Source organism: Chanos chanos, chromosome 7, assembly GCF_902362185.1.
Source record: "Chanos chanos chromosome 7, fChaCha1.1, whole genome shotgun sequence".
Taxonomy (NCBI): domain Eukaryota; kingdom Metazoa; phylum Chordata; class Actinopteri; order Gonorynchiformes; family Chanidae; genus Chanos; species Chanos chanos.
The window spans coordinates 2,391,659-2,408,734 of NC_044501.1; the positions used below are offsets into that span (position 1 = coordinate 2,391,659).

At 40.0% G+C, this 17,076-nt stretch overlaps 1 protein-coding gene across 1 annotated transcript; it reads right to left on the minus strand.

The window, feature by feature from the left end:
* Positions 1 to 5,344: 5,344 nt before the first annotated feature.
* On the minus strand, positions 5,345 to 7,325 carry LOC115817610 (protein NLRC3-like). Its single transcript, XM_030780940.1, has one exon. The coding sequence runs from the start codon at positions 7,265 to 7,267 to the stop codon at positions 5,345 to 5,347; it is 1,923 nt and encodes a 640-aa protein (XP_030636800.1). The 5' UTR covers positions 7,268 to 7,325.
* Positions 7,326 to 17,076: the final 9,751 nt, after the last annotated feature.

A 17,076-nucleotide genomic window follows, 5' to 3' on the forward strand; every position in this document is an offset into this window, starting at 1 on the left:
TTTACATCTATCGGCAGTATATGACCCACTGAAAAAAGGTCACGTCAAACCCGTCATTGTCCCCAGAACTTTTCAAATCAAACTGACGCCCATGGTAGTGATGAAAGTTTGTAGTGAAGTAGGTCTATTTCAGCAACCCGCCAATGGCAACTGACATCATTCATTTTATTCACCAACAAAGATTTTTACTCACATTTGGCAAGTGGTGGGTGTTAATTTTAGACCCTGAACACACACAAGTTCTCTTTCTCTCTCACACAAACGACATAAACACACATTCTCTCTCTCTCTCTCACAAACACACACACACACACAAGTTCTCTCTCTCTCAAACACACACACAACACAAACAAACACAAGTTCTCTCTCTCATACACACACACACACACCAAAGTTCTCGTATGTTTATGTGTGGGTATGGGAGAGAGTGTGTGTGTGTGTGTGTACAGAAACACTTCAATGTACACACTCATTCTCTTGTACTCATCTACATAAAAAAGAACACACACTCTCTTTGTCACATACACACACACAGATATAATCTCTCTTCTGTACGCACACACACACTTTTAAAACGAGTCAAGATTGTAAACCTTTTTAAAAATGACTGATGGTATCATGGCAACACAAACACTTCATCTGAGAAATGAATGGAACAGTTATGGAAACAAAAGCAATGTCATATTTGGGACAGTCAGTTTTCACTTTGGGAGAGTTGAGACAAAGTTTCAGGACAGTTCTAGGATGTTTCTGAAAAAAGTTAGTCTGGATCCCTGCATAAAACGTCAACTCAGACAAAATGTATTATAAATATTGTATTTTCAATAACTGACTAATACTGACCTCAGTATCTCCAGTTTACAGTGTGGATTCCCCAGTTCCACACAGAGCAGCTTCACTCCTGAATCCTGAAGGTCATTGTTACTCAGGTCCAGTTCTCTCAGGGGACAGTTTACTGACTGTAGAACTGAGGCTACAGCTTCACAGGACTGTTCAGTGAGTTTACAACCAGCAAGTCTGGAGAGAGAGAGAGAGAGAGAGAGAGAGATGACACATATAATTATATATTCACAGTCATATTCACATATATTCAACTAGGTGACAGTAGTCAATCAAAATGACATAATAATAACAACACACAGTAAGACTAGTTTTAAAATAATCACCATCAGATCCAAGATCCAACCATGTTCCAGTAAAAACACCAGAGAAACACATTTTATGACTATCAAATTGACCTGCAACTGAAGTATAAGTGTGAATTACTCCAGATGAGCATTTGTTCCGAACAAAATAACCTGCCCCCTTCACTTTTTCTCTCAATATACTGTCTTCCATCGTATACCGCTAGACCCCTGAACTACACTACCAAGTTTCCACTGCTTTTTCAAAGCCGTACTTCCATATTTTACCAACAAGTTCAGTTGTCCGCTTATTTAAAAATCTTTACTGAGTTAATGACTAATATAAACAGAACAGGCTACCGAATCTGCTGGTGAAAAGTTGATTTCAGTCGGAGATTTCTCCGGACTCCGGCTGACAGTGGAAACGCTGTGTCTGGAGAGAGAATCCGCTCACATGCTACAGCTAACGTGTCAGAGGCTAATTACAAAACCGTCTCAACACACGTCTAAAGGGATAAAGTCACTAATATAAAAATGCATTTTTATGCTGCTTGAGGGAACAACTCTGAATGTTAACGAACAGTGAATCAGATGCCGCTGTCATTTCTGACAAACTGGACTCTTTCCTCTTCTCCAGTTTTTACCTCAGTTGGCGGGTTTGAGAAATGAGTCTCTCGGGTTTTCTATTGACTGTCAGGTTTGGGATGAAAATCCCCTCACATGCTATAGCTAACGTGTCAGAGACTAATTACAAAATCGCTTGTTCGCAAATAAAGACGGATAGTCGAAATATTTGTCTGATTATCTCTTCATTAAAATACTCAGAAAGAATCCATACATTATGTAGATAGAAGACAGAGAAAGTGGACTGTACTGTTGTAATTTCTAGTTTTTTCAATACGTGCCGGTTACATCTACTCTCTGTCAGATGTGGAATGAAAATCCCCTCACATGCTATAGCTAACATGTGTCTCATACAAATTAGGAAACACAGATTTGAACACAGATCTAAACGGATAATTTAAATATTTCTCCGATTAATAATGTATTATTTTTATTCTAAAGACATACTTACATTGTGTGTTAACGTATGGGGGACGAAGAGAGTGGACTGGATTGCAGTTATTTCGAACCTTTTCTGACACTTACGGTTACCTCAACATTTACCTCAGAAACTTCCCGTGCGCGCTGGCTGTTTTTGGCGGACTTCACAAATTAGTCTCTCGATTTGCGATTGGCTGTTAGGTTGCCAAACGATGACAGCAAAGAAACATTTTTTTTTTTTTTTTTGCTTATTTGTAGATGTCTGGTCTGAGAACATTACTTTCACTGATATAATCACGGTTCGGTTGCGTATCAAATGACTATAATCCTTTATCTGCTTCGTCATATGTGATCAGAATATTACAGAATCTAAATCTTCAAAATTGCATACTTTTGTTATCAGCATAACAAAAGATAATTTTAATCCAGACAACAGGAAAAGACACGCAATAAAAGGCATGAAAACTGATACGTTTAGGTGAATTAATTCAGCTAGAGATCGAACACACAGGCAAATCCAGAGTAAAGAAATGACACAAAACATTTTAGTAAAAATATCTTTCCTCATTAATACTGACCTCAGTATCTCCAGTTTACAGTGTGGATTCTTCAATCCAACACAGAGCAACTTCACTCCTGAATCCTGAAGGTCATTGTTACTCAGGTCCAGTTCTCTCAGGGGACAGTTTACTGACTGTAGAACTGAGGCTACAGCTTCACAGGACTGTTCAGTGAGTTTACAACCAGCAAGTCTGGACAGAGAGAGAGAGAGAGAGAGAGAGAGAGAGAGAGAGAGAGTTACAGTCACAAAAGCTTAAAATGTATTTAAATTTCCTATATTAATCTTCACTGATAGACTATGATTTCGATCTTGTTCACAAAGTCAGTGCCTGCCTGTCAGCTACAAACTGTTGTAAAGCTGATAAAATATGTCTTTGTCAACACTGAAATGAAACACTGACCACGAAAACCACTGCTTTGACAAAAACACTCTGCTTTGACAAACAAGTTTTCTTTACTATTTCCAAACGCTTAATAAATGTAAATATGTGTAAAGCTGTAATGGTTTTAAATAAATGTAAATATTTCCATGTAAATAGTTCAAATTCAAGTTCAAGTTTATTTCAAGCCCAATATCACTGTTTACAGTCTCAGAGGGCTTTACATGCCCACAGGTTTACAACAAACAAAGCAGGATGACACCCCCTGACTTAATCCTCACAATGGGCAAGAAAAAAATCAACCCCCCAAAACCCAGATGGTATAGGGAAAAATGGGAGAAATCTTGAGAAGGACCACAGAGAGAGGAGACCCCTTCATGACCAGACAGGTGTGCAATAGGTGCTGACCCAGTGGCCAAATTGCAAACAACACAGAAATAATGAAAATGAAAAGACACTAGTAGACAGAAATAAAGAATAACAAAACAGCAGGGGGGGCTCAACCGGGGTAGGCCACACAGCCACAGTGGGTCACACCTAAGAGGAAAGCAGCCACATTCAAACAAGACCCTCATGCTCAGACAAATGAGACACAGACATGCAGAAGATGAGGGAGGAAAAGGAGAGCATTAGTGGGGTATCAGCACTTCACAAAATAAAGAAAGAAAATCATTTTTTTATAGATGCATGAATGTAGAAACGCTAGTGGCTGTGGAGGGCACAGGAGGAGCAGGGCCACGCAGGGAGAGCAGGGCCAGGGACAGCAGGGCATGGAGACAAAGTCAGTCCACTGACCTAAGGATGGAGCCACATCCATGCAGCAAGACACAGACATCACTGCACTGTCTCTGTACTTTTATATGTGCACTGCTCATTCTTGCACTGGCTGAACCTCTCACGTTGTTCAGATTACCATTATTTATACTGTACATACATCCCACTGTACATATTTTGTCTATACTGTACATACAACCTATACATATACACTCCTCTTTCCTACTCTGTCAGCTTCACCTCTATGTGTAACATGATTAATATAGTATACATATATTAAAATCTGTATATATATATTGTTCACCACTGTCAATAATACTGTACATACTGTAAGATATAGCATCACTTATGTTGTAGGACTCACTTATACCTGCACTTATCTGTCAATAATACTATGCTTTTGCACTTCTGGTTAGATGCTAACTGCATTTTATAGGCTTTGTACCTGTACTCTACACAATGACAACGAAGTTGAATTTAATCTAATCTAATGTAATCTAATCTAATCTAATCTAATCTAATCTAATCTAATCTAAGCATGAACCACTCACACAAACAGAAGAGAAGGGGTTAGTAACAGAAAGTGAGACGGTCAAGACAAAAGCAGAGGGGAGGGAGAAGGAGAGAGAAGATATGAGAGGCATCTAAGCCGACAGAGACTAAACTAAACTATGCCAGGAGAGACTACGGCAGAGACTGAACCTCCCTCGATGGTCAGTTCAAAATTATATCATCCATACGTTAGAGAGAACTAATGAGTCTTAAGTTTGGTTTTAAAGGTATGAAGAGAGTTTGTCTCTCTGATTTCTTTAGGTAGACTATTCCAGAGAGAGGGAGAGCTGTAGGCAGAGGTTCGGGGGCCAGTGGACTTCTTTTTAAGATGGGGAGGGGGGGGGTGTAATAAGGTGTAATTGAGTCAGATAGGTAGGCCGGCACAAGCCCATGTAGAATTTTAAATGTTAATAGGAGGACTTTAAAATCAGCCCTGGCTTGAAATGGGAGACAAAAAATAGGCTTCTAAACATTTTCTGGGCCATGAACAAGGCCTGGTTCTGAAATCCAGCCCATTTGAATGTGTAGTTGAAAAGCCCTGACCTGTGTACTGTGGTATTAGACCTGTTGAAACTGAGGAGACTAAAAATAATGAAAAAAACAGAGATAATCATGTATAACACATTACCTGTATATTTTATATGCACAGATGTTTTACTGCCCATCATCCATATACTGTACTGTCATGAATATAAGTTTGTCTGCATGAATATATTCTCTCCTGTAATGTTTATGGTATATCATGATTCATGAACAATCTCATAATTTCAATATTGAAAACAAACTGTGATTTTTTCCAAAAACAGATACCTGTACCCAGGAACATGGCCAAGATCAGCCACACTTCATTTTCCTTTCAAATAATGCAACTATAAGAGTGTTACTTTACAAATGTGTGAAACTAAAAACTCACAGAGCTTTTCTGCAGCACCTCACAGCTGGGAGCAGTCTCCTACGACCCTCATCTGATGTGTTGTATTTCTTCAGGTCGAATTCATCCAGCACCTCCTCTGACTTCAGAAACATGTAAGCCAGTGCCGTGCAGTGTGCAAGTGAGAGTTTGGTTTTGTAATTTTCAGATTTGACAAAAGCTTGAATTTCTTCATGGAGAGAGCGATCATTCATTTCAGTCAAGCAGTGCAGTAGATTGATCCATCTCTCAGGTGGGACACCATCTTTATTTAACTCTTTGATGTAAAGGCTTATTTTCTTGATGCTCTCCTGGTTGTTCTGTGTGTGTGTCAGCAGGCCTTGTAGGAGTTTCTGGTTGGACTCCAGTGAAATGCCATGAAGGAATCGGATAAACAGATCGAGACGTCCATCCTTACTCTCCAAAGATTTATCCACAGCTTTCTTCAGCAACTCATCCAAGGGAACATGGTCTGGCTCCACTCTGGTCTCTCCCCACAGAAAAGAGTTCAGTCCCTTCATAAATTTGCTGAGTAGTCCGCTGGTCTCTCCCTTCAGAAAATACTCCAGTTCCTCCATGTTCTTGTTTACATGGCAGTAAAACACATAGAGAGCAGCAAAGAACTCTTGAACACTCAGATGCACAAAGCAGTAGACCTTCTTCTGACGAAGCACAGCTTCCTCCTTAAAGATCTCAGTACATATCCCAGAGTACACTGTGGCCTCACTCACATCAATGCCACATTCTCTCAGATCCTCATCATAAAACATGATATTGCCCTTCAGCAACTGAATAAAAGCCAGTTTAGCAAGTTTCAGAAAGATCCCCTTGCTTGATTCCAGAGGATTCTTTGAGTCTGTCTGAACTTTCTCCTCATATTTCTGCTTCTTCATTTTAGTCTGAATGAGCAGGAAGTGTGTGTACATCTCAGTCAGAGTTTTAGGGATCTCTTTAACATTGTCTTGACGCAGCATTTCCTGAAGCACAGTGGCTGAAATCCAACAGAACACTGGGATGTGACACATGATGTGGAGACTCACTGATGTCTTGATGTGTGAGATGATTCTGTTGGCTTGACTCTCATCACCGACTCTTTTTCTGAAGTATTCCTCTTTCTGTGAATCACTGAATCCTTGGACTTCTGTCACACGACTGATGAACTGAGAGGGGATCTGACTGGCTGCTGCTGGTCTGGAGGTTATCCAGATGAGTGCAGAAGGAAGAAGATTTCCTTTGATCAGGTTTGATATCAGTTTGTTGACTGATGATGTTGTGGTCACATCACACAGCATCTCAGAAAAATTCATCTGAAGTCGACTCTCATCTAAACCATCAAAGATGAACAGCATTTTACAGTCATTATATTTCTTTGGATCCAAGTCTTTCAGCTCTGGGTGAAACTCTAGCAGGAGTCCATGAAGACTGAACTGTTTATCTTTAACCAAGTTCAGCTCTCGGAAAGGAAGAACCAACACAAAATCAATTTCCTGATTGGTCCTTCCCTCTGCCCAGTCCAGAATGAACTTCTGCACAGAAACTGTTTTCCCAATTCCAGCAATGCCCTTGGTGAGTACAGTTCTGATCTCTGGCTTTTGTCTGTCCCCTCCAGATTCCTGACTAGACAAGGCTTTTTTCTCCTCTTTAGTTCGGTTGGTTGACAAGGGTTTGAAGATGACATTGCAGCTGATTGGTTTGTCTTGAGAAACCCGTGTCCTGGATGCTGTTTCAGTCTGTAAAACCTCATGTTTCTCATTCACTCCTTCACTCTCTCCCTCTATGATGTAGAGCTCTGTGTAAATGCTGTTGAGGAGGGTTTGGTTGTCTTTCAGTGCAACACCTTCATATAAGCACTCATACTTGTTTTTCAGGGTGGTTTTATGACCCTCAATGATTCTCAGCAGGACATCATCTGACTCAGACATGGACGTGTTGTGTTGGACATTTTGGAAACACCCAGACTGATCCTCAGTTAGGTCTGTCTCCACACTGCAGAGAGAGAGAGAGAGAGAGAGAGAGAGAGAGAGAGAGAGAGAGAGAGAGAGAGAGAGGAGTTAGAAAAAGAATCTCTCAGAACCTGATGACACAGGCAACACCTGGACTGATCCTGGATCAGACCTGAGTTACCATATTTGACAGATACTTTCTTTGGGAGACAGATGACTCCATCAAGGCTGGCAGGCTGAACCCTTCTCATCAGCCTTGTAGTTGAGTTTAGGGCTCATATACAGTTGGGATGATAGTGATGAAGTGTAACAATAATGATTGACAGCTGGTGAAGAATTCCCACAACACAGTGTTTAATCATTCAGAGAGTGGAGCAGAGGGGAATGGGAGAGTTTCACTAATGGAAACTAAACAGAACAAACAAACTATATGTACATGTCTCTGTTTTCATTTCTAACTGATATCAGACAATATAACATTTATAAAGGAAACTAATGAGACTATTAATAATGGATATATGTGAGTGGTTATGAATAGTTGGGCAGATCAGACAGGACTCCCTCCCTTTGACTTTCTTTAAACATGACTAATGTACTGTCACTTTACACTCTGTCTGTTTTTAACCGATATATTTCAACTAAACTGTGTTGTGTTTAGTTCTCTATTGGTCACTTTAGTCTGTTTTTAACTGATACATTTCAACTAAACGGTTTTGTGTATGATGATGGATGATGAGGCAGTTATGTCAAAAATTTCAGACAGAGAGTGAATCTTTGATCAGTATTAATGCCAATTACGACACTAAATCATCCAAATAATCGTTATTTAAATCTTTTTCCACAGTTTTATGGTTGTCCTTGCAGTGTGAACTGTGTCCTTGTTGGATGAGAATGATGTGAATGGTGTGTAATGAATGGGGCTGATTGGGTCTATTTGGTGCTTGTGTAATTGTTCCTGTAGAAACCACAGTAATGCATGAGGGCTGTTATACAGGGAGAGAAATTGTACTGCAGTGCCGTGTGTGTATTGTGTCTTCCAGTATTACCACAGACCAGCACAACCCTACACACCAGTTTATCATTCTTTCCCAGTACTGATTGATACTGGTCTTTACTGTACTGTCCTGTTATGTAAGCTTTGGCTTCTCTGTGAGTGGAGTCTATCACACATTTATATTTTCTCATGTTTTTACGGAAACTAAAGCCACACAATCCTCTAGTGAATCTGACCCTCAGTGTCTTACTGAGTCAGTTCTGTTATATTTATGGAGGAGACTCACTGTGGCTCAGAGGGGACTGGTTCTCTGCTGAAGTTTAGAGGTTTACCCATAGATTCGTCACTCTTCATAGACACACAGCTGGGTACTGGAGATCCTGGTCTCTGTGACTGAGGTCTGGGAGAATTGAGCAGGTAAGTCAATGTATAATATACAGCATATCATATGTCATAAACACTGCTCAATGTGACAGGGTGACAATAAGGAATCATCTGCTGAAAAATCATCTGAAAATCATTTAAGAGTTTACAGCTAAAGTGACTGAATCAGTGTGTGACATTTCCTGTTGTTTGGTGAACATGTCATTTAATCATATTAATGTTTGTTTTTGTAACAGCCAAGAACTACAACATATGAACAGTATTTTATTTGTGTTTTAGTTCACTCTCTTTGATTCAAAGTATCTGAATCAAAATATCCACACATCTCACTGTAACCTGTGCAATCTCTTTAGCTGTGTTTATACATGCTTACACTATCAGTATGAATATATTATACACAGTGTTAATATCAATTTATATTGTACGTATAATTACTGCAGTGTGAATGCAGTCACTCACTGTGACTCAGAGGGGACTGGTTCTCTGCTGAAGTTTAGAGGTTTACCCATGGATTCGTCACTCTTCATAGACACACAGCTGGGTACTGGAGATCCTGGTCTCTGTGTCCTGTAGTCAACAGGATCCTCTTCCTCACACTGTCCAGACTGACTCATTCCACAGACAGTGTTCTTCTCCTCTCTGTCCCCACAGTCAATCCTTTTAGTTTCCTCCATTCTCACAATGACCAGCGAGACTTGTTTGGGCAGTGTAACTGTTTTGGTCCTGTGGACACACACGTAGACACACACAGACACATGCGCACACACACACACAGTCACACTCAGTCACGAACAGGAGTGTCTATGTAGACCAAATGTACACTGTGTGTTGGCCATGTGAATTTGTCTGATTCTCATCAGATTACGAGCGCCGGTCATTTGACCGCTGTGACGTCTTACTCGAAGCGCCGTGCTGGTTTGACCTACTTATACCTTATACCATCTGACTGCAGTGACCCAAAAAAAAAAAGTCTTTGCACTCGGTCAAATTTCAGGACCCTCCTTTCATGACCTTCCCTAGATTTGTGCGTTTTATCACCCAGCATCCTTAAATTGAACTTGCCAATAACGTCATCATCTGTAGGACATTAAACTCTCTTTAAACACATGAAAGTTTTGGGCCACATTACGCCTTTTAGAAATGCAACACAACCCAAACCAAACGGACCAGTAAAGCGTGACGCAAAAAACACAAAAGTGTTATGAATCTGTAAATCCACTCCGTTAAAAGTTTCATGTTAGGGGTGTGATTACTTCCAGTGCGACCATATTCACTAAATAAGACATAACTAGGCCTAATACGATAAAGCAACGACGTCACAGACTAAGCTTAATGCGTATGCTATAGCGACATTAGTAGAGGAACAGTTTCTTATAATAACCTCTTAAATTGTTATATAAGAATATTTCATCCGACGTCGATAGATCTTGTGGTTGATATATTGCCTCCTAACTGAAAATTCATCAAATTAACCAGACAACCCAAGTTGGACATGAAAAGCATTGTCAAGATTAAGTAAAGTCGAGGATTAAAAACCAGTATCAACATTTTTTATCCATATCAGCTTTAATATATTAATTGATTAAGAGTGTAAGATTCAAATCATATTCGTATGATTTGGCCTTGATCGGCCGAAGTTTTGATCTGCTGATCACATGTATAACGATTTAGTTGATCATGCTGTTACCATTGTTTTAGGAACAAAGCAAATTATTACAATCATCTACATGTAATACAACGATTTTTAAACACTTACCGCAATACTTCACAGCGTTGCAGTAAATCGATCTCATTTCACTGGAGATTAATTTTCCTGTTAAAATGGCGCTGGGAACAGAGCATTGTTTACTTTCGTTTTCTGTGTAGACTTAAAGAAAGTGTTGCCCTGATCACTTAAGCCCAATAAGAATCCCATCTCGGCGGATAACCTCACAGAGAATCTAGTGGGTGTAAATAACATCACCGCTAAATGTCATCTCCGCTTCAGTTCTGGATGAAAAACTCTCCGTCTGCAAATGATATTTCTCAAGCAGGCAGGGGTCACATTGACTTTAGTTAGAAGTACTGTGAATCAAGGAATATAGCTGACATGTAGGTAGGCCTACTAATCCCGTATGAAAACTTGCTGTTTGTCACATACGCACAACAGAAGGCTACAGTCGAACTAATCTGTACCTAGTACGGACGTGAAGAAATATGCACAGTGGATATGTTCTATACCTGTCTCGACTGGTACAAACTAGAGGTTCGGCCCAAAATGTTACTGCCCCTCGGAGTATGACTGCTCTTAATTTAAGTATGCGTCTTCAGACATTAGACAACAATACCAGACTTCTCTGACCTTTCAAACTCTTGGGTAGAGATGTTCTTCTTTTTTTATTGTGAATTTAGCAAAGTTGTTTTTTGACCGGAATTCCTCTGTTTAGTCTTCCTCTGATGGGGTGTCCCTAAGAGGGAGTACTGGTTGGACTCTGGTGATCTGGACATTTCGTTCCGCCTCTTAACTGAAATAAAGTATGCTGCAAGCATGTAGAGGCCTCGCTTCCTCTGTAGAGGAGGAGTGTAAAGAAGATCTGTCCCATTTAAACATATGTCCCTACACATATATGCACACGTATACAACCACACACACACAGATATATATATATATATATATATATATATATATATATATATACATATGTCCCTACACATATATGCACATGTATACACACAAACACACACAGATATATATATATAAATATATATTTCTCTCCTGTTGAGGAACTCTGATGTTCTCCACTCCTATTTCCTCAAATATCAGTACTGTGAAATATGCATGAGTTATGAAGAGTATTAGGGCCACCTAAACAGAAAAACGAATGTACCTCTATATTTATTTTACCCTAATTCTCGAAATCTCATGATACAATCGCTTATTTATTTATTTTTAATCTAGGAGGTCCCAATACTCTTTTGTTGTTAGATGAAAATGGTCCCCAGTGATCGGAACTGTTCTCTTTAAAATGGCGTTTGTTTGCATATGGAGTATTGTCTTTAAAACGGCGCTCGTTACAAATATGATGTTCTTTCGGTTTTAGATTTGCGAGGCCATATATTTACATGTGCTGCCACCAAGTGGCTATACAAGATAGATGCTGACCAAATTTTATCTTTGCTTCTCAAATTACGCTATCAAAGAACGTACTCCCGTGGTTTAAACTTAAATGTCCTCATTGATTCGCACAGAAATAATGAAAAGTGTTTACCAAACTGAGAGGACAGATTAGGATTCGTGGGGCCCATAAATCCACAGTGGACAAAATTACATTTGAGATGTTCTCACTCAAATGCAGACTGGGCAAGAGCATGTATATAACATGTTGCTTTTAATTTCAGATCACCTTTATAAATTAAAGTGCATTAAAAATGTTATTAAAACATGAGAAACATTGCATAAATATTTTAAACGCAATCAAAAATAAAAATCATATAAAATAAAGTGCATTAATAATAAATTACATGAAATACATAAGCACAAAATAAATAGTTAAAACCTGAAATAAAAAAATAAATATGATATAAAATAAAATATACTAACAAATTAAAATCAAACATATCAAATGTGCGACCACATTAATAAAGTTTTTTGTAGTAAACTGGGGTTGTGGACAGGTCTTCCTACCCACTAGGGAGCAATAGAGGGTCTCTTAAAGGAGATGATTGGGTAGAGAAAAAACGGGAATTTGTAGTTTTAGAGAGTAACTGAAAAGTAAAGTAATGAGGAGTGTAATTACTTTTCAAAAGGATTAACGAGTAAAGTAATCCAATTTACAATTTACAATTTAGCATTTGGCAGACGCCTTTAGCCAAAGCGACTTACAATCAGTGCATCAGTCGGATTCCTAATACCTCATAAGCAGACATCGCGATAAAACTGCGCGTCAATCTGCCCCTTCGTATTGCGCCCCTGGAATTCTTTGACAAACATAGATACAAGACAAGGTTTTTTTTTTCAAGGAAGGGAGGGGACAGGTGGGTTCTGAAGAAGTGGGTTTTCAGTTTCTTGCGGAAGATGGTGAGGGATTCTGCAGTCCTAACTGTATGAGGGAGGTCGTTCCACCACCGAGGGCCAATGGCGGAGAAGAGGCGTGGTCGGGAGGAGCGGCTGCCGGGTTCCCGAGGTGAGGGGACCGTCAGCTGACCTAAGGTTGTAGAGCGGAGGGTTCTAGTAGGGGTATACGGAGTTATTAGGGACCGGAGGTATGATGCCATATGATCCCATTACAATTTAAAAGTAGTAATAGGTAACTTATAACTAATTACTTTTTTGATTAACTACCCCAGCACTGCTCCTGGTTTAAGTGTCTACCTAACTTTAGCCACTACCAGCGCAAGGGAGAGCGCCAGGTGTCGGGTTAATGGGCTAGCAAGTATAAACACTGCACATTGCAATAATGCACTCAGTAATTCATTCAAGTCAAAAGAATAACAATATCAGGAACACCGCCAAGCCGCCTTTGTTTTTATATAACGTTAATGTTACAGTAAATTAAAACAACCTTAGAGCCAGGTAAGTCATTAAATTTGTTGGGGACAATTCTGCTGCCCAAACCACTTTATAGCATTTATCTTTCGTAGTGCCATTGCATAATAGTCTTGTTTAGTCTCTTGTTTAGTTGTAGTCTGTTACTTGAGTATGCTATATAGGGTATTGTTGTGTAATGTTATGATAAAAAATTTGGCTTCAAAACGACCCAGCTAACAACAGCAAACCATGCATTTCTGTGGTACTTTTCGTCTGTTTTAAGCGTGTAATCGCTACAACGATAAATGACATTTTTTCTTGCCATCAAAAAATAAATCGTCATTGATGGCCCAACCCAACCATTGAATCAAACAGTTCATTTCATTATATTTCATTATTTTTGAGTGCATTCTCAATTTAGAACACTTTCTCACCAAGTGCAGGTATTAGACCAGTTGAGACCAATTGTTTCCAGTTGAAATAAATAGCAGACAACACCACTGACATCCTATTGGTTTCAACTGGGTGGAACTGGTGAAGCAGCCACTGCCCATGGCTCTGTTGGTCTAAATTGGTTTTAAATGGTTTCAAATGGTATTCTTAACTGGACAGACCATTAGAATCTGAAACCCCAATTGGAACCAACTGAAACCAGTACAGACCATTTGAGACCAGTTCATCCCAATAGACTAGCTACTGGATTTTCAACTGGAATTTCAACGAGGGTTAGGCGGTTTAGAATTAACGAGAGTACGTTCATTAAAAGACATATTTTAGTGTTGGCCTTCTGTTAATAATCTATCTGCACCTGTAGGCCTACCTGTTTTCCAGATCACTTCCTTCTCCTGTTCAAGCAAAGACAGCCCCTGTGTTCCCTCAGATATACCTCCAGTCTGAGTGAATAGTCCCAAACCCTCTGTTCACACAGCCCTCATTTCCTCTGTTCACACCACCCACCTGACTCTCTTTTTATTTGTCTTCACTAGTAAAGCTTTCTCTCGTGCTCTGTACTTTTCAGTATTACTGGGTGTTTTCTTCGTATTACCTGCTCTTCCTCTTCTGTTGGAATTTTGGAACCTTGACAAACGATGGATACGTTGTTGGAAGGTCCGGTCTTGGAGGAGGGTGTGAGCCTGTCTTCACACCCAGGAGGAGCTGCCATCTGTGGGGAACAGGGAGAGAGACTGTCCCTCTTCAGTGTGGATGATCTGAGTCCAGTGTGCTGTGAGTGTGGAGCGTCTGACACACACAACGGACACAGAGTTTACCCCATACAGGAGGCTGTGGAGGACTGTAAGGTAATGCGGACACACACACACACACACACACAGACAGAGAGAGAGAGAGAAAAAACGGAGACAGGGAGAGAGACAGACAGACAGACAGACAGACAGGCCCTATTTACACCCAAATCATGTGTGTGTGTGTGTGTGTGTGTCTGTGTGTGTCTGTGTGTGTGTGTGTGTGTGTCTGTGTGTGTGTCTGTGTGTGTGTGCGTGTGTGTGTGTGTGTGTGTGTGTGTGTGTGTGTATGTGTGTCTCTCTGTAGCTGTCATCCTAGACCCAAACACTGCCTGGTCCTGCCTGGTCCTATCTAAAGACCTCAGGCAGGTTCTGCAGCTGGAGCAGCGTCAGCGCCTCCCCAGTGTCCCTGAACGCTTCCAGCCTGTGCCCTGGGGTCTGAGGCCGTGGTCTCCAGTCAGCACTGCTGGGACATGGACGTGGGCGACAGCTCCAGCTGGACTCTGGGTGTGGCTCAGGTGTCTGTCTAATGAGGGGAGGGGTTTGAAGCTTGTCCGGAGGCGGGGCTGAGGGGCGGACAGTACATGGTCATGACCTCGCCGCACCAGACCCTTTCGCTAAGGGGGAGACGTGTGTTGGGGACGTCTCTTTAAGGGAAGAATGTTTATTGAGACGTCTCTTTAAGACATCCTCCATACAGACTCATACAAACATGAATATTGACTGGGTTAGTACAGGACATCCTCCATACAGACTCATACAAACATGAATATTGACTGGGTTAGTACAGGACACCCTCCATACAGACTCATACAAATATGAATATTGATTGGGTTAGTACAGGACGTCCTCCATTCAGACTCATACAAATATGAATATTGATTGGATTAGTACAGGACGTCCTCCATTCAGACTCATGCAAATATGAATATTGATTGGATTAGTACAGGACATCCTCCATACACACTCATACAAACATGAATATCGATTGGGTTAGTACAGGACACCCTCCATTCAGACTCATACAAACATGAATATCGATTGGGTTAGTACAGGACGTCCTCCATTCAGACTCATACAAACATGAATATTGATTGGGTTAGTACAGGACATCCTCCATACACACTCATACAAACATGAATATTGATTGGGTTAGTACAGGACACCCTCCATTCAGACTCATACAAACATGAATATCGATTGGGTTAGTACAGGACGTCCTCCATTCAGACTCATACAAACATGAATATCGATTGGGTTAGTACAGGACATCCTCCATTCAGACTCATACAAACATGAATATTGATTGGGTTAGTACAGGACATCCTCCATACACACTCATACAAACATGAATATCGATTGGGTTAGTACAGGACATCCTCCATACACACTCATACAAACATGAATATCGATTGGGTTAGTACAGGACGTCCTCCATTCAGACTCATACAAACATGAATATTGATTGGGTTAGTACAGGACATCCTCCATACACACTCATACAAATATGAATATTGACTGGGTTAGTACAGGACATCCTCCATACAGACTCATACAAACATGAATATCGATTGGGTTAGTACAGGACATCCTCCATACAGACTCATACAAACGTGAATATCGATTGGGTTAGTACAGGACATCCTCCATACACACTCATACAAACATGAATATTGATTGGGTTAGTACAGGACATCCTCCATACAGACTCATACAAACATGAATATTGATTGGGTTAGTACAGGACATCCTCCATACACACTCATACAAACATGAATATCGATTGGGTTAGTACAGGACATCCTCCAGTCAGACTCATACAAACATGAATATTGATTGGGTTAGTACAGGACATCCTCCATTCAGACTCATACAAACATGAATATCGATTGGGTTAGTACAGGACATCCTCCATACAGAGTCATACAAACATGAATATTGATTGGGTTAGTACAGGACGTCCTCCATTCAGACTCATACAAATATGAATATTGATTGGGTTAGTACTGGCAGTTATGCTTTTGTTGCTCTAGTGGAGGCAAATTTGTGGAATCTCATCGTAGAGTTTTAGTCCCAGAGCTGCTCTGTGACTTTGAAAACTGAGAAATCAAAGACACTGAACGTAAAATATGGCTGCTTATTCTTTTTTCTGTTTATTTTTTTATCCAGTAGGATATAAGCATGTGAATCTTTAACAGATTTTGTTGAAGGACATTTGGTTTGTTTTGGGAGCCTGTGAAGAGAGACAGAAGCTAGCTCTTTTCAGTTAGAGAATGCAACACAAGCTGAATCATTTCTGTTGTTTCCCCTTTTTTAATGAATATGAGTCACTGACATACAAACCGTAGGCCACCACATTCGTAGCTAATGTAATCTGAATTTGTTGATGTCATTTTTCTTGTGTTTTTGGCCTAATTAGTGCGAATGACAAAGTACCAATAAAAACTGATTGAATGAAGCTCTACATATGAGTTTCTTATTTCCCAGTAAAGGATCATAAACAAGAAACAGTGAAACAGAGTCAGTTATATAATAATTATATTTAATTCATAGCTCAGTTCTCTAAAATCATCAACAATAACAAAAACGGAATGAAATGGAGAATTAAAATAATAATAATAATAATAACAATAATAATAATAATAATAAAGATTAAGGAAAA